The 25,402-nt window shown below is 39.0% G+C and overlaps 1 protein-coding gene across 6 annotated transcripts in view; it reads left to right on the top strand.

The window, feature by feature from the left end:
- The window catches only part of sd (TEA domain transcription factor 1 homolog scalloped), a 610,455-nt gene that overhangs the window by 338,695 nt on the left and 246,358 nt on the right, over positions 1-25,402 (top strand). For 4 of the 6 annotated variants that reach the window (XM_073974449.1, XM_073974455.1, XM_073974456.1 and 1 more), the window contains exon 1: positions 20,976-23,048. The exons of the other annotated variants lie outside the window; for them this stretch is intronic. In XM_073974449.1, coding sequence (XP_073830550.1) covers positions 22,940-23,048 — 109 coding nt within the window. In that variant the 5' untranslated portion in view covers positions 20,976-22,939. Of the gene's footprint in view, positions 1-20,975; positions 23,049-25,402 lie in introns of those variants that run through there. 6 annotated transcript variants of the gene reach the window in all.

A 25,402-nucleotide genomic window follows, 5' to 3' on the forward strand; every position in this document is an offset into this window, starting at 1 on the left:
TTTGCCCAATTAGATGTGGAAATTTTGAATTCGGGGAGTAATCCAACATTCAGTCGAAATGGTAGGAGTTCCATAATCGACATTGCGTTTGTCAGTACTAACATCTTCAATCAGTTTAACTGGCAAATCAGTGATATGTTCACTTATAGTGATCATCAGGCTATAATCATTAATCGTAATGACGTGACAACAGTAAGAAGATCGGTTCGAACGCCTGAAATATCTGGTTGGAAAAAAGGCTCATTTGATAAAGACATATTTGCGCTATGTATGGAAGACACAGAACTGCAGGGAACCCCCGAAAATATGGCGGAAGAGCTTATTCTTAGAGCAACACAAGCATGCAACGCATCGATGCAAAAAAGGAAGAGGGGTGTCAACAAAGCCCCAGTATATTGGTGGAACGCTGAAATAGCTGAACTACGTAAAGAGTGTCTTCGTGCGAGAAGACGTTTTGTAAGAACTCGTGATAGAGAAGACAATGAAGCGTATAGACAGGTTCTCAAGATGAAGAAGAAAGCCCTCCAAAAAGCCATTCATGCAAGCAAAAGATCGTGTTTTCTCGCTATTTGCGATGATGTAGAATCCCAGCCGTTTGGACTCGCGTACAAGATTGTGACTAAGAAACTGAAATGCTTCGGCTCAAGTACACCTACGGATGCTAAAACATTAGATAACATTGTGAATCACCTTTTTCCTCACCAAGCTGTAACATCATGGGCAACTTTTGACCCTGGGGGACATTTTACCCACCCCCCGGTTACACCAGCGGAGATAAATATTGCCGTCTCTAAATTCGATGACTCTAAAGCGCCTGGTCTCGATGGAATTCCCAACTACGTTCTAAAAGAGATTATAAGTTGCTGTGGAGAACAAATGCTTAAATTACTGAACTCCTGCTTGGAATATGGATCTTTTCCATCGTTATGGAAAAGGCAAAGACTAGTCCTATTGCCCAAAAACGGCAAGCCCTTGGAAAATCCTTCATCATACCGCCCGCTATGTATGATAGATACATGCGGAAAACTCCTTGAGAGCATTATCCGCGACAGACTTGAAGAGTACATTGAACGTGCAAAGGGCTTATCTGAAAGCCAATTTGGCTTCAGAAATAAAAGATCTACGATCGATGCAATAAAAATGGTAACAGATATCGCAAGGGAAGCAATAAATGGCCAAAGCTGGAAAAAAGAGTATTGTGTTGTCATAACACTAGATGTTAAAAATGCCTTTAACACAGCTAACTGGGAAAATATTATAAACGCTCTGAGACGGTTAAACGTCCCGGCATATCTTGTGGCTATACTCAAGGACTACTTCCGCAACAGAATACTAATATACCAAACTGAGGAGGGTTTAAAAGAATACCAAATATCAGGAGGAGTACCACAAGGATCTGTTCTTGGACCTCTTCTGTGGAACGTAATGTATGATGGTGTCTTAAAGCTAAAACTCCCAGAGAGAGCAAATATTATTGGATTTGCAGATGATATTGCGCTAGTTATAGTTGCAAAAACAACCGAAGAAGCAAAAAATGTCTCAGAAGTCAGCATACAGTTGGTTAAATCGTGGCTGTGTTCACAAGGCCTAGCATTAGCCGATCAAAAAACGGAAGCTGTATTAATTACAAGCCGCAGAACTGTAGAAAGGATAAATATTCAAATCGGAGAATGTACAATCACAACAGCGGAAAGCCTGAAATACCTAGGCGTTATTATAGACAATCGTTTATCTTTCAAGGAGCATTTGAATTACGTAAAGGCAAAAGCCGGAAACACTTGTAGAGCGCTGTGCCGTATAATGCCAAACACAAGAGGTCCGAGATACTTAAAGAGAAAAATTCTGGCAGGAGTTACCAAAAATATTATTCTTTATGCAGCACCAATATGGGCGAAATCCTTGAGGTATGCCGCTTATTACGAAAAGATTGGTACAGTATACAGGCTGGCAGCACTACGTGTATGCTGTGCATATAGGACTGTTTCTGACGATGCAGCCTATGTTATCGCAGCTATGATTCCCATAGATATTCTTGCAAGAGAATCAGAATACGTATACAACTCAAGAAGCTCACAGGAAATAGATAATGAATCCGACGTCGCAAGAAGACGTAGCATTACCGAATGGCAAAGTAGGTGGTCAGCATCTACAAAAGGCAGATGGACGTATTCTCTGATAAGAAATGTGGACACATGGTCAAATAGGCGACATGGAGATCTAAACTTCTATCTCACCCAATTTCTCTCCGGACATGGATGTTTCAGGTCCTATTTATACCGTTTTGGACTTGACTGCTCCCCTGATTGTCCCTGCTGCGTGGAACATGTAGAAGACCCATACCACGTTTTCTTTCTGTGCCCGCGATTCAGTGAAGAGAGGACAAATTTAGAGCGGCAAGTTGGTAGTGAAATATGTGTAGAAAACATAATCGAAATTATGATGGTGTCTTTAAGCAATTGGGAGTATGTATGTGAGTACGTAAAGACAATAATATTGGAATTACGGAGGCAAGACGATATTCGAAGAAGAATAAGAAATAGCAGTGTTCTATAGAACATTCCCCCCTGCGACGAAATGCCTGTACGGCGGTACCGCAGGGATGGTGGATCAGAGTAAAGGGGTTATTTTAGCGTGTTAAAGTCTCGCACACCTGGCGAAACCATAAACCAGGTAGCCAAGTCTTTCGATGATTTTTTACCCGACCAAAAAAAAAAAAAAAAAAAAAAAAAAAAAAAAAGCAGGCCTCCTGAGGAGGCTTCTATAGTAGAGAAGGCCTCCTAAGAAGGCTTCTGTAGTATAGAAGGCCTCCTAATCAGGCTTCTATAGCATAGAAGGCCTCCTAAGGAGGCTTCTATAGCATAGCAGGCCTCCTAATGAGGCTTCTATAGTATAGAAGGCCTCCTAAGTATAGAAGGCTTCTGTAGTATAGAAGGCTTCCTAAGGAGGCTTCTATAGTATAGCAGGCCTCCTGAGGAGGCTTCTATAGTATAGGCCTCCTAAGGAGGCTTCTATAGTATAGAAGGCCTCCTAAGAACGCTTCTGTAGTATAGAAGGCCTCCTAAGTATAGAATGGCTAGTATAGAAAATAATAATAATAATAGAATAAAATGCATCCAGAATAAAAGGCAATCTAAGAAGGATTTCATAGAATAAAATGTCTGCTAAGGAGGCTTCTACAGAATGTAAGGCCACCTACGAATCTTCGGTACAATAATAAAAGCTTCAATAAAATAGAATGTTTCTATGAAATAAATTAACTCCTATGGAGGCTTCTAGGAAAGAAGATCTCCAAACTGGCTTCAGAAAAGATGGCCTCCTAAGGAGACTTCTGTTGAAAAGATGGCGCCCTAAGCAGGCTTCTAGAATAGAAGGCCTCATAAAGAAGCTTCTATAGAAAAAATTGCGTCCTAAGGAGGACACTATAGAACAGATAGCGTCCTAAATAACTTCTATATATTATATGCCCTCCTAAGGGTGCATCTGTAGAATGAAAGACCTCCGAGGAGGCTCCTATGGTACAGAAGGTATCTTAAGGAGGCTTTTATAGCATAGAAGGCCTCCTAAGGAGGCGTTTATAGTATAGAAGGCCTCCTAAGGAGTCTTTTATAGTATAGAAGGCCTCCTAAGGAGGCTTCTATAGTATAGAAGTCCTCCTAAGGAGGCTTATATACTATAGAAGGCCTCCTAAGGAGGTTTCTTTAGTATAGAAGGCCTCCTAAGGAGGCTTCTTTAGTATAGAAGGCCTCCTATGGAGGCCTCCTAAGGAGGCTTCTATAGTATTGGAGGGCTCCTAAGGAGGCTTCTATAGTATAGAAGGCCTTCTATAGTATAGAAGGCCTCCTAAGGGGGCTTCTAAAGTGTAGAAGGCCTCCTAAGGAGGCTTCTATATTAAAGAAGGCCTCCTAAGTAGGCTTCTATAGTTATCTAAAAGATAACTAAACCTAGTTTTGGATCATGTTGCCGATTTTTGACGATTTTTCAAATTTTGTTGACGATTTGACGATTTTTTTGACGATTTCCGACCAATAACTGTCGGCAACGCTGTTTAGAAGTCCTCCTAAGGAGGCTTCTATAGTATAGAAGGTCTCCTAAGGAGAAATTTATAGTATAAAAAGCCTCCTAAGGAAGCATTCATAGTATAGAAAGGAGCGAAGTGAAATAGATAGTTCCATATAGTTCCTTTGGCACAACTCTAAGAAACAGTTTAGCATCATGAGAAGTGCCTCTTCAATCTTCATGTACGATTCTCCATCATAGCTTCTTGCCTAGCTTCAGTAGCGGGTCCACACTGCCAACTTTTCAGGCTTCTGGCGCAATATGGGTGGATAACTTTTTGAGGACACTTGTCAAATACTCAACATCGGTTTCATTCAGTTCCTTAAGCATTACCATAGGGATACCGTGTGAGCCAAAGGCTTTGGATGATTTCACGTTTCATAGAACATCTGCAACATCGCTCATCGTAAATTGTGGTGGTATCTCTTCGGCTGAGAGGAGTCGATATATATATATAGATATAGCATACTCCTCGTCGCGCTATCATTCTTGGGATGATCTATAAATTGCGGTTAAAGTAACTAGCGCAACTCTGCCGTTGAAGGTAACAGCAGTTTTATCATCTTTCTTTCTCCGATTCGAGAGCGAATTTTCTTATTCTGTACCAATATTGCATTTTTTCAGGTGGCCTAGACACTTTTTCCGCTTATGCTTGCCAACTAGCCTGCTGACTTCAAGAGTAAGTTTCCTAACCCTTAGGTCTTCATGAAAATTTCGTATAATTTCTGGTATTCGACCAGGAAGTATGTAGCGAGCGACTGCAGCTGTGATGATGACCCGAAAAAATCTCTAAGCTACCCGATAATCTGATTTGGCCATTCAGCTCCCTGTAGCGGCAATTGGTAAATTCTCTGAACACATGTCAATTACTTTTTCCATAATTATGACTACCTGTGGTCCGGAAAGTTGATAGATAGGAGTATGGTTTGAAGGTTTCGGGTTCATTGGTGAAGACCTCTGGTATACAAGTAATACTTTGCCACTGTGCAGATATATTATCGGAAGGAGCAGTGTTTTCATTGAGAAATTTCACACGGGTGAAATGTGCTTTGGTACTTTATTACGGATCTATCGTACATCCTGTAATGCCTTTCCTCTATCGCAACGTGATCAATTTTGATTATTGTTTTCATCTCGTGAATGTCGAGCTGTTTACATTTCCTAACTATCATGTATTTTTGTGGCCTCATTCCGTTGTCTTTCATTGTAGAGACTAAATTTCCCGACTGCTGGACCAATTCTCCTTTCTAATTCTAAGAGTTAGTAAAATATATATTTCGTCTGTACGTCCTTTTCTTTGGCAGGGGAATGGACGGACGCAAACAAGACTGATGATTACAAATGTAGCTTCTTCCGAATTTTAGCAAGTCTTCCATCGAACGGACAGAAACTGGAGGCCCAATGCTTTAACCTCCGACAGGCTGAAAATCTTCAAGCAAACTCGTGCTTTCGTCATTTCCCAACTCGTCGTATTTAATGTACGGCAGTAATATGTTATTTTTAACATCTGCCATAGCATAAACGGCATACCGGGATAAGTCCTGTGATTTGGCATGGAAAACCAATCAGGGCCGTTCCTTGGTATCTTTTACCCCGTATCAAATCGACTATCAAAATTACTAAAACCAAAGGAGAAATTTAGAAAAATTGAGCCGTGATGAAATGCTTTCATATAAGAGTATGCGGGTAGAAATATTGGGCGATTTTTTTATTTTAAACCTATGTTTTTGTAGAAGTTTAATGCAATTCGCGTACAATCTCTCGATCTATGGATATGGCTGCTTCCTCAAGTTTCCATCTCAAATATTCTATATTAAGTATTATTAAGGCTACATATGTAGTTGACACTATATTAGCACTGCATAGCTTATATTGCGTTATAAGAGTTATTTAAAAAACCTTTCATAATAGGCCTAAAATAGTAGGACTCCATATTGGCAACACTGTTCTTTGTTTAAATATTAAAATAATTATTACATTCATACATTGTGTAAAAACCATAAATAAATTTGTTTTCATTATGGAGAAAATTAATGTAATAAACAAATGCTGTAATTACTTTGTGTCTTTTTGTTGTTGTTTGTTTAATTTAACATTTCCAATATAGAGAAGCATAAAAAATAACTCATAAAGAACCAGTTACACACCAGCAATGGCCCCAAAAAGCGCACAATTATACATTTGTCATAATAATTCCTATTAATTTCAACAACAACAAAAAGAGAGACTGTCAAACAAACACAGCCTATTCGGCTGCGCACAGACAGCCAACAAGAACAACAACCGAACGCCACTGTCAATTGAAAGCTAATATGACTCATCATTGGCAAACTGGTTTGGGGGCCAATAACAAAAAAGCGCAACTAGTAAACATTGAACGGACGGACACACTTTTAACAATGGACAAAATGACGAGATCATTTCACACTTTCCTACTTCTCAGAGCAAAAAAAAACAACGATTTTTATAGTTTTTTATTTAAATTTTTTGATATTATTTGTTTAACAATATTTTTTTATAAAAACACTATAAAATTTAACTAAAATAGCATTTGCAGCAGCATTGAAACAAAAATAAAAGAAAAATAAACAACAAATTGTTGTTTATGTTAGGCGCGAAAAAATCCACGCACAAGTGGCCAACTTATAGCGTACTGCCTCCCCTCCCAAAGGCGTCAGTCATAAGTAAGTGCTTGGGATACAAATGAAAAGCTGTCCGCTAGTCTGTCCGTCCATCCATCCATTGGTCAGTAGCATTTGTGTGTCCGCTGTTTGGCTCGCCCGCTCGATCGGTCACACATTTATGCGTTCCGATTATGATATGGCTGATGTTGTCGTTGTTTTTGTTTTACTTTTTTTTTTGTAATGCTTGCCTGCTTATCTTGTCAACGCTAAAACAAGAGCGATGGGTTTTTGTGTGCTCATTGCCACTGCTAATGCTACCGCGGTCGCCAATTCTTTGTTGTTGTGGAAAATAAACAACGGACGCAAGAAGTTGTGTGGTGAAATGGTAGGAAGGACGGTGTAAGAAGTTTGGTGTTCCAAGGGACTGTAAGACCATGGATCTTCTCACAGAAGTCCATGAGGTTTTCTCAGACCATGAGATCTTTTTAGATTAGATTATTATTTTACTGAGACTTCCTTCTTCATCAAATAATTACTAACAACAATACGATTTCGAAAAACTTAAAACTAGAGTGAGATCTTCTCATGGCAGACCAATAGGCCTTCTCATAGAAGACCATGAAACCATCACATAGAAGTACATGAGGGCTTCTGATAGAAGATCATGAGGTCTTCTCATAGATGATCACAAGTTCTTCTGAATGAGAAGTTCTCATAAGTTCATGAGGTCTTCCCAAAAAGGTTCTCAACAAAATACCCAAGATCTTCTCATAGAAATATTCTCATAACAGACCATAAGATATTTTGATAGAAAATCAGAGGTATTCTCATAGAAGAATATGAGGTCTTCTTATTGAAGACCCTAAGATCTTCTCGTAGGAGAATCTCAACTAAGACCCTAAGGTCTACTCATAGCAGACCCTGAAATTCCTGAAATATATTTTTAAAGACCATAAGGTCTAATGATAGAAGATCATAGATAGAAGACACTAAGGCCTACTCATAGAAGACCCTAAGGTCTTCTCATAAAAGGCCCTAAGGTATTCTCAGAGAAAAAGCTAAAGTCTTCTCATAGAAGAGACTAAGGTCTTTCATAGCATAACCTGAAATCTCATAGTGGGCCATAATAGAAGTCCGTGAAACCTTTTCATAAAAGACCATAATCTCTGTTAAGGTCACTAAGGTCTTCTGATAAAATACCATATGTTCTTCTGATAGAAGTTCATCAGGTCTTCTGACAGAAGATCATGAAGTCTTCTGAAAGAAAGTCATAAGGTATTCTCATAGAAGACCCTAAGGTCCCAGAGAAGAATCTGAGCCTTCTTATCGCAGAACAGCCTTCTTTTCTTATAGAAGAATACTAAGGCCCTTTTTGCAAAGATCTTCTAATAGGAGACCCTAATGTCTTCTCTTAGAAAACCCTTAGCCCTTTTCATGGAAATCTTCCCATAGAGGGCCAAGAGGTCTTCTCATAGAAGACTATGAGGTCTACTCATAGAATGTCATGAGGTTTTCTCATAGAAAATCATGAAGGCGTCATAGAAGATCATGATATCTTGTGATCTTCTCATAGAAGAACATGGGATATTCTCATACAAGATCATGACTTCTTTTCATGGAAGATCATTAGGTCTTGCCATAGAAGACCTTGAGCTCTTCTCATAGAAGACCGTGAGGTGTTCCCATAAAATACCATGAGGTGTTTTCAAAAAAGACCTTAATGTCTTCTCATAAGGGGATCTTGCGATCTTCCCATTGAAGACCATGAAGTCTTATGATAAAAGTCCATGAGATCTTCTCATAGAAGAAGGTCTTCTCATTGACCTCTTCTGATAGAAGACCATGCGATCTTCCCATAGAAGACCATGCGATCTTCTCATAGAAGATCATGAGGTCTTCTCGTAGAAGATCATTTGACCTTCTCATAGAAGGCCATGACTTCTTCTCATAGAAGATCATGAGGTCTTGTCATAGAAGACCTTGAGGTCTTCCCATGGAAAACCATGAGGTCTTTCCATAGAAGACTATGAGATTTTCCCATAAAATACCATGAGAATTTTTCCAAAAAGAACCTAATGACTTCTTATAGTGGGATCAAGAGGTCTTCTCAGAGAACACAATTAAATCTTATCATATAAGTCCATGAGATCTTCTCATAGAAGACCATGAGGTCATCTCATAGACCTCTTCTTATAGAAGATAATGCGGTCTTCTTAAAGAAGACCATGAGATCATGCGATCTTCTTATAGAAGATCATGAGGTCTCCTCGCAGAAGATCATGTGAACTTCTCATAGAATATCATGACTTCTTGTCATAGAAGATCATGAGGTTTTGTCATAGAAGACCAGAACCCTTCTCATAGAAAACCATGAGGTCTTCCCGTAGAAGACCATGAGGTGTTCCCATAAAATACCATGAAATCTTTTCAAAAAAGACCTTTAAGTCTTATCATAAGGGGATCACGAAGTCTTCTCAGAGAAAACCATGAGGTCTTCTCTTAGAGCTCTTTTAATAGAAAATCATGCGGTCTTCTGATAGAAGATCATGAGATCTTCTCATAGAAGATCATGCGATCTTGTCATAGAAGATCATGAGGTCTTCTCATAGAAGATAATGACTTCTTCTCATAAAAGATCATGAGGTGTTCTCTTAGAAGTCCACGTGGTCTTCCCGTAGAGCTCTTGTAATGGAAGATCATGTGGTCTTCTTATAGAAGATCATGTGATCTTCTCATAGAAGGACATGTGATCTACTCCAAGAAGTTGATGAGATCTTCTCATAGAAGACCATGTGATCTTCTCATAGAAGATCTTGAGATCTTCTCATAGAAGATCATGAGATCTTCTCATAGAAGGTCAAGACGTCTTCTCATAGAAGGTCATGAAGTCTTCTGATATGTAGATTATCATGTGATCTTCTCATAGAAGGTCATGTGATCTTCTCATAGAAGATCGTGAGATCTTCTCATAGAATACCATGTGATCTTCTCAAAGAAAATCTTGAGATCTTCTCATAGAAGACCATGTGATCTTCTCATAGAAGATCGTGAGATCTTCTCATAGAATACCATGTGATCTTCTCAAAGAAGATCTTGAGATCTTCTCATAGAAGATCATGAGATCTTCTCATAGAAGGTCATGAGATCTTCTCATAGAAGGTCATGAGATCTTCTCATAGAAGGTCAAGACGTCTTCTCATAGAAGGTCATGAAGTCTTCTGATATGTAGATTATCATGTGATCTTCTCATAGAAGGTCATGTGATCTTCTCAAAGAAAATCTTGAGATTTTCTCATAGAAGACCATGTGATCTTCTCATAGAAGATCGTGAGATCTTCTCATAGAATACCATGTGATATTCTCAAAGAAGATCTTGAGATCTTCTCATAGAAGATCATGAGATCTTCTCATAGAAGGTCATGAGATCTTCTCATAGAAGGTCAAGACGTCTTCTCATAGAAGGTCATGAAGTCTTCTGATATGTAGATTATCATGTGATCTTCTCATAGAAGGTCATGTGATCTTCTCATAGAAGATCGTGAGATCTTCTCATAGAATACCATGTGATCTTCTCAAAGAAAATCTTGAGATCTTCTCATAGAAGATCGTGAGGTCTTCTCATAGAAGATCTTCTCATAGAGAATCATTGCGCCATCTCATAGTAGATCATGAGGTTTTCTCATATATTTCCATGAATTCCATGAAGGTTTGGGATAGGGTTTTCCTTTCATCCCCATTTATTATACCACCCCCTAAATTATATAGATATGTGCATATTTATTTATTCACAATGACCACTGAAGTTGTAGCTGTTGTTGTTGTTGCTGCTGCGGCAGCAGCCTGCTTTCTTACATGCCTCATTATTATTAATTCTGCAGTTTTATAAGCGTTACGAATACTGTCATTTTTGCCGTTGTTGTTGTTCTTTTTTGCTGTCTTAATCTGGCAACATAGTGCGTCCGTATGATATGAGTTCGCATTCGCGTTTGCGTTTTTCTTTTTTTCTGATCTGCTTTGCCAGTGTTTTAATACCGATATCAAAGTTGTCACTTATTTTTTAATAAATGAGGGGGAATAAAAAAAACTACACCACTCCACAAAACCTCCTTGAATAGTCGGTCGTCGTTTGGTTGGCTGATTATTGCAAAGACCGACTGCTTAACTTGCATCCACTGACCGACCAACAACTGGTTGTGGCGATTTATGAAAGCTTATGAATGGAACTGTTTTTTTGCTTTATCTGTAAATGTAGATTTGTTGTTCGTCTTCGTTGTTGTCGTCGTCTTGAAGAAGGGTTCTACTTTCATTTTTTTTCCTTCTTGTTAATCAAGTAAGTCGTAAAATATAGTTGACATAATTTTGTTTTGGAAATTTCAAATTAATTTCGCGATACGGGTCAGTTGGTCGCAAAGGAAGTGTGACGTTGTAATTTGATGATATTTACTTTCGATCAGATTTGTCTTTCGAACACTGAGATGTTGACTCAAGTCATTGATATTGGATGTTTTATATATCGGGGGAATATCTGTTCATCAAGAATTCACTTCTATACCCGTATTCGGAATTGTTTTGTCTAATGGTGAGTCACCCTATCGAGGGTAGGGCAGCGTCATTGCCATTTTTTTAATGTTCCTTATTTTGTATGATATAAGTTTGTGAATCACAGTATCGACATATAGCTTTCGATTTCTTGGAAGTCCATTAGGGTTCGCGATCAGTGTCCCAAATGCCTTAGAATTGAGGACTTACATTGTCTCTGTGCATTGGCTATGATATGTCCATACGAGTTGTAAGCTCTTCCGCATATGAACTCGACGATTTTGACCCGACGCCGTGATCTTGCAAATCATCCGCACATAGAAAGGTATCTGTGACGTCATAATATCAGACAAGCCTCTCCCTCCAGACTTGAAATCAGCATTCTGCAACAGTTGTCCATGAGATTTAAAAGGGTTAAATTTGTTTATCACTCAAGAAATATTCGCACGGTTTACAGTCCCTTCAATAGCGCTTACCTAGTATGTGTGGAGAACAGGCGTTTCAAGACCTGATCCTCAGGTTTGATACTTCTAATATATTAGGCCCATTGAAAGAACCATACGAAATTTGATAATGGTTGATCCTTGACAACCACTATCAACTCACCTTCGAAGACATCTCAAACTGCAATTTTGTATATACTGCCTGTACAACTGCATCAGAGTTAATGCTACCCAAGCCTAGTTGATAGGTTTGTTTATCTAGGGGTTTTCATTTGTAGCTTTGTATTATATCTTTCTACGCTATGAAGATCTCTCCTGACAGGCCTGGGTGGGGAAGCCTGTCCACTAAATTTTGATGAGGGTCTCTCTGGGGTCAGTGGGGGGTAGGTATATACGGCGTATGCAACTAACTAGAGCGTTGTGTTGGCTATCAGAAACAGCTGATACCTAAGTGTAGGTAAATAATAATAATAATTGTTCCACAAACATCCCAGGCGGGACAGGGGAGACTTCTCTCATATCAATGAGTGCACCCCGATCCATATTAGCTCAATGATATGGGACCTACTGTTTATCGCCGAGTCCGAACGGCGTGTCTAAGACACCACTTGTAGAGAAGTTGTACAAGGCTGAAATACTCAGAAAATGTCGCCAACATTACTGAGGGGTATTTTGCCACCGTTGAAAAATGTTTGATGTTGACTGACCGGGGAATCGAACCCATGACCTTAAGCGTGCAAGGCGGGTGTGCATACCATTGCACCACGGTGGGTAGGTATACTCACAAAATCTTGTTGTGCTGATGCACCGGTAAAATCTTCGTCTCCTTGCGTCTCCTTGCGGATGCACAGTCCTCAGGGCGGCATTTTAGTCGGCTTTAATATCCTTCCACTGCGTAGACATACCACACTGGTGCCGCATAGTTTATCACAGACGGTCTGTACAATTTGCTTCTACTGGCATCCTTGCCTAGCTTCAGTAGTAAGAACAGCCTGCGTACAATGCGGTTGGCTAACGAGAGATTGGGTACACTTACCAAATACACAACTCCGGGTTCATCCAGATTGAGATTCCCTGTGGCCCCAACATCTTGGATGATTTCGCGTTTCGGATGATGTTTACAACATCGGCGTAGCACACCTATTACTCTTTGGTTGCTCTATCTCTACGTCTTCGGATCTGTCACACAGTTGAAAGTAACAGGCCAAGCATATCATCTTTCTTTTCCGGATTAGAGAGTGATTTAACCCTTGGGCACATCTTACTTAATCCTATAGCAATGTTGCATTGTATCAGGTGGTCCAGACACCATTTCCGAGTATGCTCGCCTGCTAGCTTATTGACTTCAAGAGTGTGTTCCCAAATTCTTGGTCCTCAGGGTTGGTGCGACGAAGCACATCATGCTCATTTGCTGGTCACCTAGCTTCTGCTGGGAAATGTGTTGTGAAATCGTGTATTTGACGAATAGGAACGTGGCGAGCGATAGCAGCTGTGATGATGTACCGGAAAATTCTCTTAGCTACCCGAAGATCTGATGGAATAGAACAAATGTCGACAACTCTGCAGTCCCACATTTTATTGCTACCCCCATACCTTCCATGTAGGGCTCACTAGAGTCAAGCCCAAGCGAGAGAGGTATGTACTGGCCAGACTGGTGTATAATGAAGACAAGTCAGGATGTCTTTAATATGCACTACTTTACTATCCTTTCGCAAAACATTGTAATCTGTTCAACGTTGCACGTTGCAACGTGGAGGCGGCTAAGTCCAGAACAGACTCGGAAGTCCACCCATTTCCTAAATGATCCGTGGCCCGTGGTTCTTCTCTATCCGGGCACATACCAAAAGAGCTCGGAGCAGGCATTCCAAACACATAATGATTGAGCAGACGGCCAAACCGGTGCATAGAACAGTGGAATTTTTGTCATGATTTGTACAAAAAAAAAAAATAAATAAAAACTAACCGAGACATGTCCTTAAACAGCTCCTTTGCGAAATATTAAAAATTTGTGTGGGAGGTACCCGAATGGGTGGATCCATGTGATCCCTCTTCGAAGTAGATCTATGTTTGGACAAATTATTGGTTTATCCGATCGAATGTTATCGTGTGCACCAGTCAGACAAATAGGCGGCCGAAGGTTAAAACGACTGCAAATTGTGAGAATCGGAGTTCGTCCACTGATAAGGTCTTAAGTTTAAGTTTTACACCTGGGAAGTTTTCACGGTTTCTGAAACTACAATGTTCATAGATGAGAAAAATCAGAAAAACAAAAAATCGGCGGAGGGATTTTCAATAAATCGAGGTCAAAGTTCACATTTTTAGTGCTTTTTTTGGGTTTCACGATTCTGCTTGGAAACCGCAAGTCCATTGAAAAGGGATTAGAGAAAATGTTGTAACGGTGAAAATTCTCTACAAGATTGACATCAATAGTTTTTTCGTAGGTTTTATCATTTTTGAGATATAGAAGTTCAAATTGGGATAATGTACTGACTGTATGGCCCCCTATAAAACAATGTCATGCAGGGTCCACCTTAACTAACTTTGAATGAAAACCGCTTACACCTAAGAAGTTTTCGCGGATTCTGAAACAGAAATGTTTATAGATGAATACAAAAATAAGAAAAAAATCGCTGGAGAGATTTTTAAATAAATCGCGGTCAAAGTTCACATTTTTAGGTTTATTTTAGGTTTTCGCAATTTTGCATGGAAACCGCAAGTCCTATTGAAGTGGGGATAAAGGAAATTTTGTAGCTGTGAAAATTCTCTAGAGGAATGACCTTTATGATTTGTTCCCAGATTATACCATTTTGAGATAAAGAAGCTCAGGTTACATTTTTAAGTTTTTTTACTTGAAAACGGTAAGTCTTATCAAAATGGGACTAGAGAAAATCTTACAGCTGTAAAAATTCTCTATAAGATTGGTTTTCGTAATTTTTTCCAAGGTTGTACCATTTTTGAGATATATAAGTTTAAGTTGGGAAATTGCAGTCATGACCTAGTTTTAAAAGGAGACATTCAGTCAGTAAATTGTCAAAATTTGAACTTCTATATCTCAAAAATGACAATACCTACGAAAGCATCGAAAAGGGCAATCCAATAGAGAATTTTCACAGCTACAACAATTTCTTTGATCCCATTTCCATAGGGCTTGCGGTCTCCAAGCAAAATCGTGAAAACCTAAAAAACCCTAAAAATGTGAACATTGACAGCGATTTATTTGAACATCCCTCCGGCGATTTTTTAGTTTTTTTTTCTCATCTATGAACATTGTAGCTTCAGAAACCGCAACAACTTAACAGGTGTCAGCACCCTTCATTTAAATTTAGTTAAGGTGCACCGTAAGTGTTTAAGCTAGAGGCTGAAAGGATAATTGAAACTTCGTAGCTCCTAAAAATCTTAACAAATTAGCTTTGTTCCTTTACTTTTTTAAAGGTAAGAGTGGTAAAAGAGAAAAGTGTCAAAAATTGTTCAAAATTACTCTCTCATGAACATTTTTACCAGAAAAGTAAAGGAACGGAAAAATGGTAGATCCGGCAGCAACGTCAGAAAAAAACATAAAAAATTAATTTTCGTCTTTTATTTCACAGTTTTTAATTTAGTGTTGTCAGTGTTGGACTGTTTCTTCGGTTTTTCGTCCATTTTGTGAAATAATCGTCAAACAAAAGTCGAAAAATCTGTTCTGCCATTTTCTACCTGCAGAAATTTTGCTGGTAGCCTGTGGTAGAAGAGAAAGCCATTTTCGCCCTCTCTCCCCTCTCACTCTCTTAAAAATTGCTTCCAGTTTTGCCACTTTTCGGGGTTAAGGAACGCTTTGCAGGTTAAAAATGGCAACAAATGGTTAAAATGGTAACCCCAGGTAAGTAAAGGAACACAGCTATTATATGCTGAAGTCTATTTGATAGCAATTTAAAACATTCGAAAAATTCACGTCTTATGTCCTGCTTAGTTGTCTCTAAAAGGCTTTGAAAATTCACGTTTTGAGGTACTTTTGGTTGCTCCTGTTTTAAGGCCTCTTTATTTTTATTTTCTTTAAAAATCCACCTGAGTTCTGTGGTCTAATTACTTGGGTGCTTCTACAATATTAATCTAGGTTTGCGGGTGTTTTTACAAATTTGAAGAATAATCCACATATTTTCTTTTTTCGCTCAAAAAAGTTTAGTTTTGGTCCATTATTTTTACCAATTAGCTTCCATTACATCTCTCCATTTACTAAAAAACATTTCAATATTATTTTTATTATCTTTAAAAATATACCTGAGTTCTGTGGTCTAATTATTTCTACAAAAACAATTTTAGTTTTGGTCCATTATTTTTACCAGTTAGCTTTCATTACATCTGTCCGTTTCAATAAAACCCCTCCATTTTATAATAATGTTTGCATAATGTTAAGAAATGTTGCCCCCCAACCACACATCACAGAGATCACTTCACTGTCCCAACAGCAACAGTTCTCTGTTAAGAATAACATAATTCTCGAAGTATTCCCCAAGTTATAACAACTCATAACAAAAATATTTAAAATATTTCTGTTAATGGCCTGCACAATACTGTTAGACGTGATGGTGTCTGTGATGTTATATGGCGGGGCTTCTCTCTCTTTCTCATCTTTTGTATACATATATTCGCTCTCTTGTATACCCCATTACTCATTCGCCGCCGATCCGTTGGGGAGCATAATAACAGAAGACTGAAAAATATTCTACATTCCAATATGAATGCTTGGCATACCCATACCATAACAAAGCACAACAGTGCACTGAGCTCAGCGAAAAAAAAACACACAAAAACAAAATTGTATAAACAAGAAATTCAGAAAACAATAAAAGCAACAACAACATCAACTAATAATGCAAACAAAGCAAATGTAGAATGAGAAATATAACAAAAATGGGGAGACATCGAAGATCATATTTGTTTTGGGAGCAATTCTACATTTCCACACTGAGAGCATTATTAAAAAGAACAACAACAAAAGAACATGCAATAGGGAAAAAACTTGTTAAACCGCCTCATTTGACACCTGCGTAGTTCTCTGCTGCTGATTTTAGTTGGTGTTGTTCTTGTTCGCTTACTACCCATATTACCTAAAAAGTAATAACAACTTTGCGATTTTCCCGCAATGCAGCATTGTTTGAAGAAGGTAGTAGTACAAAATTGAGGGGCTTTAAGAAAATGTAAGTTAAATTGCATTTCAGGAACATCTGCAATTAAAAAATCCAAATAAAATATTCCAAAGAAATTCAGAGACGGTTTTATGGTGTCCTGTGCGGCCGACACATCTTGGCTTAGAGAACAATTTGTCCAGAGTGCTCTTATATTAGATTTGTACGAGGTTTTCTGACTTACTTAGCTGGCCCATTACAGAACATTTGTTCCATATACCGAACTAAGAAAAGATTTCCAATTCTCTCTGTTTAGTGCTTCGCTTTTTACAATACCGCGCCTTGTCATCTCTTCATCCACTTGTTTGCGCCATCTATTCTTTGGCCTGCCAATTCTGCGTGCACCGCCATGTGGCCCGAATTTATACGCATTTTTAGCGGGTTCATCATCGCTCATTCTTATTACATGGCCTAGCCAACGCAATCGCTGCATCTCGATACGTTTAACTATATTGATGTCGTTGTATAGCAAATACAGCTCGTGGTTCATACGACGTCGATATTCACCGTCAACGCAGATCGGGCAGTAGATGTAACGAAGAATTTTTCTCTCAAACACGCCAAGCTCTGCTTGCGCAAGCATCCATGCTTCGGAACCATACATCAGCACGGGTAGTATCAGTGTTTTGTAAAGCGTTATTTTTGTTTGACGAGTTGTGGCTTTGTTTTTAAAGTGCTTACTTAAGCCAAAGTAGCATCTGTTGGCCAATACAATTCTTCTTTTTATTTCACAACTGATGTAGTTTGTTGTGTTTACGGCGGTGCCGAGGTATACGAAGTCTTTTACTACCACAAAATTATAGGAATCAACTTCAACAATCTCAATGGAGGCATTGCGCGTCGACACCATCAGCTTGGTCTTCTCGCCGTTTACCGCCAGACCCACTTTAGCAGATTCTCCTTCGACCTTCATAAAGGTATCGGTTACTTATTTTACTGATCGTTCCATGATGTCTATATCATCAGCATAAGCAAGTAACATGTGGCTATTGGTGTAGATTGTGCCACTTCGTTTGACGTTTGCCTCTCGTAAAACCATTTCTTGCAGGATGTTGAAAAAATCACACGAAAGGCTGTCTCCTTGCCTGAAGCCTCTTTTGGTACAAAACTCTTCGGAGAGGTTCTTTCCAATTTTAACTGAAGATCTTGTGTCAGTTAGAGTCATTTTACATAGCCGAATGAACTTTGCGAGGATACCAAATTCAGACATTGCTTGGAATACCTTTGAACGTAGCGGGCTGTCGAAGGCTGCTTTATAATCGACAAAAAGGTGGTAGGTGTCGATCTGCATCTCGTGGGTCTTATCCAGGATTTGCCGCAGGGTAAATATCTTGTCAATGGTGGACTTGCCAGGTCTAATGCCGCATTGGCATGGTCCAATTAATTCGTTGACCATGGGCTTTAGTCGTTCGCACAATATCCCTGACACTATCTTGTAGGCGATAGGGAGAAGACTTATGTCCCTATAATTGGAGCATAAAGTCTTATCTCCTTTCTTATGGACGGGACACAGGATGCTCAGGTTCCAATCGTCGGGTACGCGTTCTTCCTGCCAGATGGAGCTAACGGTTTTTAAACTGCTCGGCTGGTAGGCCATCAGCTCCTGCTGCCTTATTATTCTTCAGCCGGTTGATTGCTGTTTTTACCTCATCTTGGCCGGGCGGTATACATTCTATACCATCTTCTGGGATTGGATCTGTGGTATCATCGTATTCGCTACTATTGGATACCAGCAGATTAGAGAAATGTTCCTTCCATATCCTGAGCACGCTATATGTATCTGTTACTAGATTACCTTGCTTGTCTCTACAGGAGGATGTGCATGTACCAAAGCCATCTGTTTGATGTTTCACTCTTTGGTAGAATTTTCGGACATCATTCTGGCTCCTGTACATCTCGATTTTTTCACACTCCCGCTTTTCCATTTCTCTATTTTTCTTGCGGAAAAGACATGTCTCTTCTCTCCTTTTCTCCCGATGTCTCTCTCGTGCGCTACGCGTTGCTACTGATTGTAAAGTAGATCTATATGCCGCATTTTTCTATTCGGTAGCAGCACGACAATCCTGGTATGGTATGACCAATTCCTTTGTGGAGGTCTCTGGTATCCAAGTATGGATTTTGCGGCTGTTTGCATGGAGTGGGCAATGTTTGCCATGTCCTGATATGTTAACGGGACTAGGAGTGCTTTGATTAAGCAGTTTGGCCAGTTGAGTGGAATATGCTGTGGCTATCTGTTGTGATTGCTGCTTCCATAATCTGTTATGTACCTTTGCGATCGTACATCCAACACGCACGATGCATGTCTTCCATCTATCACATCGTGATCAACTTGATTTCTTGTTCTTTGGTCTGGCGACAGCCAGGTGCTCTTATGAATATCGAGATGCTTAAATCTGGTACTTCTAACTACCATGTTTCTTGCAGCTGCAAAGTCTATCCGCCTCACACCATTGTCAGATGTTTTACTGTGGAGCAGGGGTGCTCAGAATAGTTCGTGTATTAGTAGTAGAGTTGTGCCAAAGGAACTATATGGAACTATCTAGTTCACTTCGCAGTTCCAATGGCCCACATTTTTTCTATGAACAAACTGCGTTTACTTAATATCACACGTTACATTTTATGATGTTACTCATACGTTTTGGAACTAGTACAAGGAACTAGGAACTAGATTACCCAACTCTAATTAGTAGTGGTAAGACACTCTCCCCATTACTAAGCAATGGCAAATGAGAAATAAAGAGAGAATACGTGTGGTTTGTTTTTACGCTACCGTAAGGAAGTGATCACCAATGCTGTGGAGACTGAATTTCCCGACTGTTGGGCCAAAGATATTCTCCTGTCCAATTTTGGCATTAAAATCGCCTAGTATAATTTAAATGTCATGGGTAGGGCAACGGTCATAAGTTTCTTCTAAGCGCTCGTAAAATACATATATCTTTGGTCTGTTCGTCCTTGTCTTCAGTGGGAGCATGAGCACAAATAAAGCTGATGTTGAAGAATTTTGCTTTTATTCGAATTGCAGCGAGTCTTTCATTCACTGGGGTGAAGCTGGAGACCAGATGTTTTAACCTCCGACCAACTACAAATCCGCAACCAAACTCATGCTTTGTGTCATGGCAGCTATAATACAGTGCGTCACTTATAGGTGTTGTTGTGATGCCTATCCCGTTCCATCGTATTTCCTGTATGGCAGTAATGTCGACCTTGTACTTTTCAAGTATGTACATCTGTCAATGCGTGCACCTTCTCTATAAAGAGTGTGAACATTCCAGGTGCGGATTCGCAGATCATGGTGCTTAAAACGTTTGCGGGGTTCGTCAAATTTAGAGGGGTTTGTTTTTCTTTTCTTTCGCCCAAACCCAATTTTTTAACGTTCTTATGGGTAAACGCTCGGCACATGTTAGCTCACTACTTTTAACGGTAGTTAAAGGCAGTTCCCCAGGTGACACCACGGGGCGGTCAGTGTCCACTTGAGATGAAAGAGGGACCAAGATAAATACTGGGCTTTGCCATGTTAAAAACGGCCAGGGCCGTTCCTTGGTATCTTCCATCCCTTTGCCATTTCCATTTAACTTAATGCAGTAGGTGATCTGAGTTTAGCGGAGTTTGCTTCTTCTATCTGGTGGGTGGTATTTCATGTGATGTCAGATAACTCTCCTCATGTTGTTGGGTATAGAGTTCTTTCACTTCTCGTTGTATAAATATTTCCGTTAAGAAGTCGGCTGTTATAAGAATTGTCGTCGTTTTCTGTAACTTGCAGTTGGCAGCACTCATTGGGGATAGACACATTTGAACAAGAGAGTCAAGTAGTGGTTTGGAGACTTGTTTTTTAATGGGGAGAATGAATGAGAGAACACTTTTAATAATGGGATTTTCCTATTCATTGTGTATACAAAGCGCAAAGCAAACTGGGCACCACACACACACTTTTGGTATACATACAAAATTAAGAGGTGCTCCCTCTCGCTGCTGCTCATTCTCCAATTCTCCTGACTGGTATTGTTTGGTATTGTTTTGTGAATGGGGAGCTTTGTTACTGCTGTTGTTGCAATTGGACAAGTGTAGTTGTTGTAATTCTGTTTCTTTTTTACGTTGAGAGGGGACCGACCGACCACCAACCAAATCTAGTCTGCTGTACATTGATATCATTTAGTCTTTAACATTCTCTTGATTCTGCGCGATCGTGTGACGCCGTTTCTTCGTCAATTGATTTTTTTCAGTGTTTTGCTTTTGTAATTCTTATACGATTGTGAATATCTTGTTGGAAGTTTCTTTTTATTTTGAATGAGAAAATACAACCAAACAGTGTTGATGAAAGCCAAGTTTTTGAATATTTAGAAGGTGTTAATATTTGCATACGAAAAGGCAAAGAAAAGTGAGTGCCTGGCTTTTAGTCTACCTTAAAGGTGGAGATTGGCCAATGTTTGGCAAAAAGAAAACAAAATAGCAAAAAAGTTAAAGTTAAAATTTTCTAAAGAAATAAAAGTGAAAAAGTGGCCATAAATTTTGTTAAAATTGTGTATTGTTTTTTCTTCTAAGAAATACAAGAAAACCCCAACCTCCTTCCTGGTTCTTATTGCTGGCCGATCGATCAATACTCATTCGGTTTTATATTTTGCTTCGTCGTTGCGCTCCCACTCTCCACACAACAGAAAAAAGGGGAGAAACAACAAACAAAAACAAAATAAAATAGCCAAAGTGAAGTGTGTAAAAGAAAAGTTGCGCGAAAAAAATAGTCAAACCCCGTCGACAGAAGAAAAGAGGAAATCGTTAAAAGAAAAACACACAGAAAATAGAAAAGTCTGCAAGCCATCCCGCGGCGCGTGTTAGTGTGTGAGTGCGAGAGTTCAAATGGAAGTGTTGCTGATCATTAACCTTTTAGTGCTCAATCTCCGTAGCCACTCCGTAGCTAGAAGAAACATCTGTTCGTTCGGTTCTTAATGGGCAGCAATAGTTGTAGCCCCCGACCCAATTGCCAAAGTTGAAAGAAAGAAACAAAAAAAAAAAAAAAAGAAAGGCGTAGGCAAGCCATTAATAATAATTGTGAAATAAGCAAAGAAAAGGGAAGAAGAATTAAGGAAAAATATAAAATTTGCAAAAAATATTGTTGCCATAATAAGAAAAAAAAAATGAATTCATAAAAAAGTTAATGTCCATTCTCAAAAGTGCCAAAATAGAAAATTAAGTGATCACCAGAAAAGAAAATTGCACCAAACCCTTAACACAACAGCATTATATTGCATTGCAAACGAAGTCAGTCAAAAGAAAACGCGCCTATTTTTATCAAGATTTCATCATCGCCATTATCGCTTGGAGTCTGTCTACACAGCGCGATCTATGTATCTACAAGTAAACCATTTGGTCTGATCATTATCAGCAACACACCAAACAGCAAGCCAGCCAAGCCAACAAGCGAACGTCATTAGCCGTCGTAACACCTCCCCGTTTCTCGCCTAACCCTTTTCATCTAAAAAGTAAACAAATGCTTTGAGGTCCGGTCCGGCCACTTCATTTATAGCAGCAGCAAAAGCAAACACAGCAGCCGCTGTAGCAGCATTTGCCGTTGTGTATTCTTAGAAATTTAACAAACAAACACACATACCCACGTTCATATATCCAATATCTAAATATACCAAACATCATCGCATCGCCATCCAATGGTTAACAGCACAGAATAAAACAGCCCGCAAAGCAAAACCGTCCGTCCGAACGTCGTCTTCAACATCTGATATTAAAACAAAAAAAGAAAATACAACACCACAAAACGAAGAGATCGTTTTGTCGCCACCATCCGCATCGCGTCGTCATCATCTTCGCGTTGTCGTTTGTCGTAATATCGCATCGAAGAAACAAAATAAAATAACAAAAACAAAACCTAAATTTATCTAAGGCAAACTTTTTGCCATTTTTCTTTTTCTCCGTTGTGCTCCGCATATGCTCTTCTAATTCGTTATAATTTGTGTTTTTTTCTCGTGGATTTATACGCGCCATTAAATTCAGTTCACTTGAAGATTTGTCGTGTTCTTTTTCCTTCCTCAACATTGTCAACATTTTGGTGTTTGTTGTAATTATTGCTTTTGTTTTTTTTGCTGTGTTTCAATAATCAAAATTACGCATGAAAAACATTACCAGCGCAGGCACTTGCGGCAGTGGTCTGCTGCAATTGCAGAATAATTTGGTTGTTAGCCATCAATTGGAAAACGGTGATGATACAAAACAAAAAGGTAAGAAGGAAATGAACAAAAATTAAAGAAAGAAATGGTCGAAGGACCAAATATTACCCCCCTCCCCCCTTCCTTTTTTTGTTATTTTTATACCCCGGTTACACTTAACCGGATTAACCCAGTGGGTTTGGATTTCAAATGCCAATTCCATAGCGCAAAGGTCAAATGAATCCTCCCGAAGTGGGTTAACCCGGCAAAAAACTCTAGTGTAACCGTACTTTTACTGCGATTATAAAGCTTCTAATCGAGCCACCCAACTGTTAATGTTTTTGATGTTCGATCGAAGGACCAAATATTTTTCCCGCCTAAGCATACACTAGCTCTTATTACCATTACAATACATAGTTCTATATTGATTTGTATGACAGTTGAAACACATTTAACCACAACCTCCTCTCAAATTAAAACACCTTTAAACCCTAGATGAGGGCAACAAACTATCACAAAAGGTTTTGTGGAAACCCGAAACCCTATCACTATATTGGTGCGACCACCACCGCTTTAGAGTATGGGTTTAAAAAACATCCATACAAGTTTTGAATTCATAATTCTCGTTCTGAAACTAGACATGATCGGTTATTTTCATGATTTTATTTCTTTAAGTTCCATTTTCATTGCATGCTTTTCATGGGATATTACTTCAGTGGTTTCCCGTTGTCGTCTCCGTATTCAGCCGTTCCTCCTGAACTTCAGACGCTGTTTGCAGCCACTGAATATGAGGTGGACGCTGCCTAATGATGTGGTGTGTTACGAAGTGTTCCCTCCGTGCTGTTTGGTCCACGGGAAGTATTTAATTTCCCTCCTATCACCATATCTGGGAGGCTTTAGCTATCTGCCAGCTGCGACGCGTTCTCTAGGGATTTCAGCCTCCCCCGAGAATTCTTTACTTTGTCGACTACGAGATAGTGTTTGATACCGTGAATCACGATAAGTTGATGGCTATTTTAACCGACATTGGACTAAAAGAATGCGATAAAAGATATATTCTAAATCTATATTGGATATAAAGTGGATAATGAATTGTCGGACAATATCCTAATTTCAAACGAAGTAAGGCAAGGAAATATTTTGTAACCTCTTCTCTTTAATATACATTCCAAAAAAAATATGTATGTTAAGTCTCAATAGCTTCCAAAAACATTGACATTAGCATAAATAATACCCTCCTCAATAACATTCGTTACTAGAGTTGGGCAATCTAGTTCCCGGAGCGGATCGATCTTTCTAGTTCCTTTTCTCAAAAGGAACTAGCTAATTAAAGTAGTTCCATTGTTCCAAATAGTTCCGAGATCGATATAGTTCAACTAACCTTTCTCTTTCGTCGTTCTTTTCATTCCAAATAGTTTCGAGACCGAAATAGTTCAACGAATCTTTCTCTTTCGTCGCTCTTTTTGTTTTTTTTTTCGTTCCAAATAGTTCCGAGACCGAAATGTTTTCATTGTTTGGTGGATAAATTGACATAAAAATAAAAAAATTGCAGCGAACAAACGCCAACAACGAAAGATCGACGTATGCGTTAAATTGAAGGAACGAGAAAAACGAAAGGAACTATATGAACTAAAGGAACTATATAAACGCAAGAGCTGGATATAGTTCCAACAGTTCCTTGTCCGGAATAGTTCCTTGGAACTAGTTCGTTCCGGAACTACACAACTCTATTCGTTACGCTGATGACACCACATTACTGGAATGCAGCATAGCATGGCTACAACGACTAAAAGATGAACTCATGAACACCAGTGAAAAATATGGATTAACAATCAACATAAGAAAGACAAAAGCTACGTTCCAGAACTAAAAAGTTTTTACACATTTTGAACAGTTTTCGCCGAAATGCGTTCCCGTGCACCAAAAAAGTTGCAAACTGTTCACTTCTCTTTGAACAAAGATGGCGCTGAAGGGCTTTCCCTTTAGAAACTTTTTACACGACAAATTTGAGCGAGCAAAAATGTGCAATATGTTTTCCGGCCAATCGTTCCAGTTTTTTCTGCAATTTTTCCGTGCCCGTACATTTTAGAAAAATGTGTGCGTTGAACTCATTTTTGACGATTCTCTCTTTTGCACATTTTACCAATAAAAAGTACTGGAGCGGAGCTAAAATATTTTGCTATTTGTTTTTGCTTTAATAAATGCTAATATCGATTCTGTACTTAGTAGGTTATCTCTTAGGCATAGAAACTTATTCTATGCACTGCATCAGCGCATATGGACCATTACCTCGAGCATTACATTATTTAAATTCTATACAAGATATCAATTTGTTAGAATATACGGCATCCAAAACTTCATTTAAAATTTTAATTCTGTTAACTATATATTTTAATAATATATGTATATATTGTTAATAATATTTG

This window comes from Musca autumnalis, unplaced genomic scaffold (genome assembly GCF_047663935.1).
Source record: "Musca autumnalis isolate F117 unplaced genomic scaffold, ASM4766393v1 scaffold_3, whole genome shotgun sequence".
Classification (NCBI taxonomy): Eukaryota; Metazoa; Arthropoda; class Insecta; order Diptera; family Muscidae; genus Musca; species Musca autumnalis.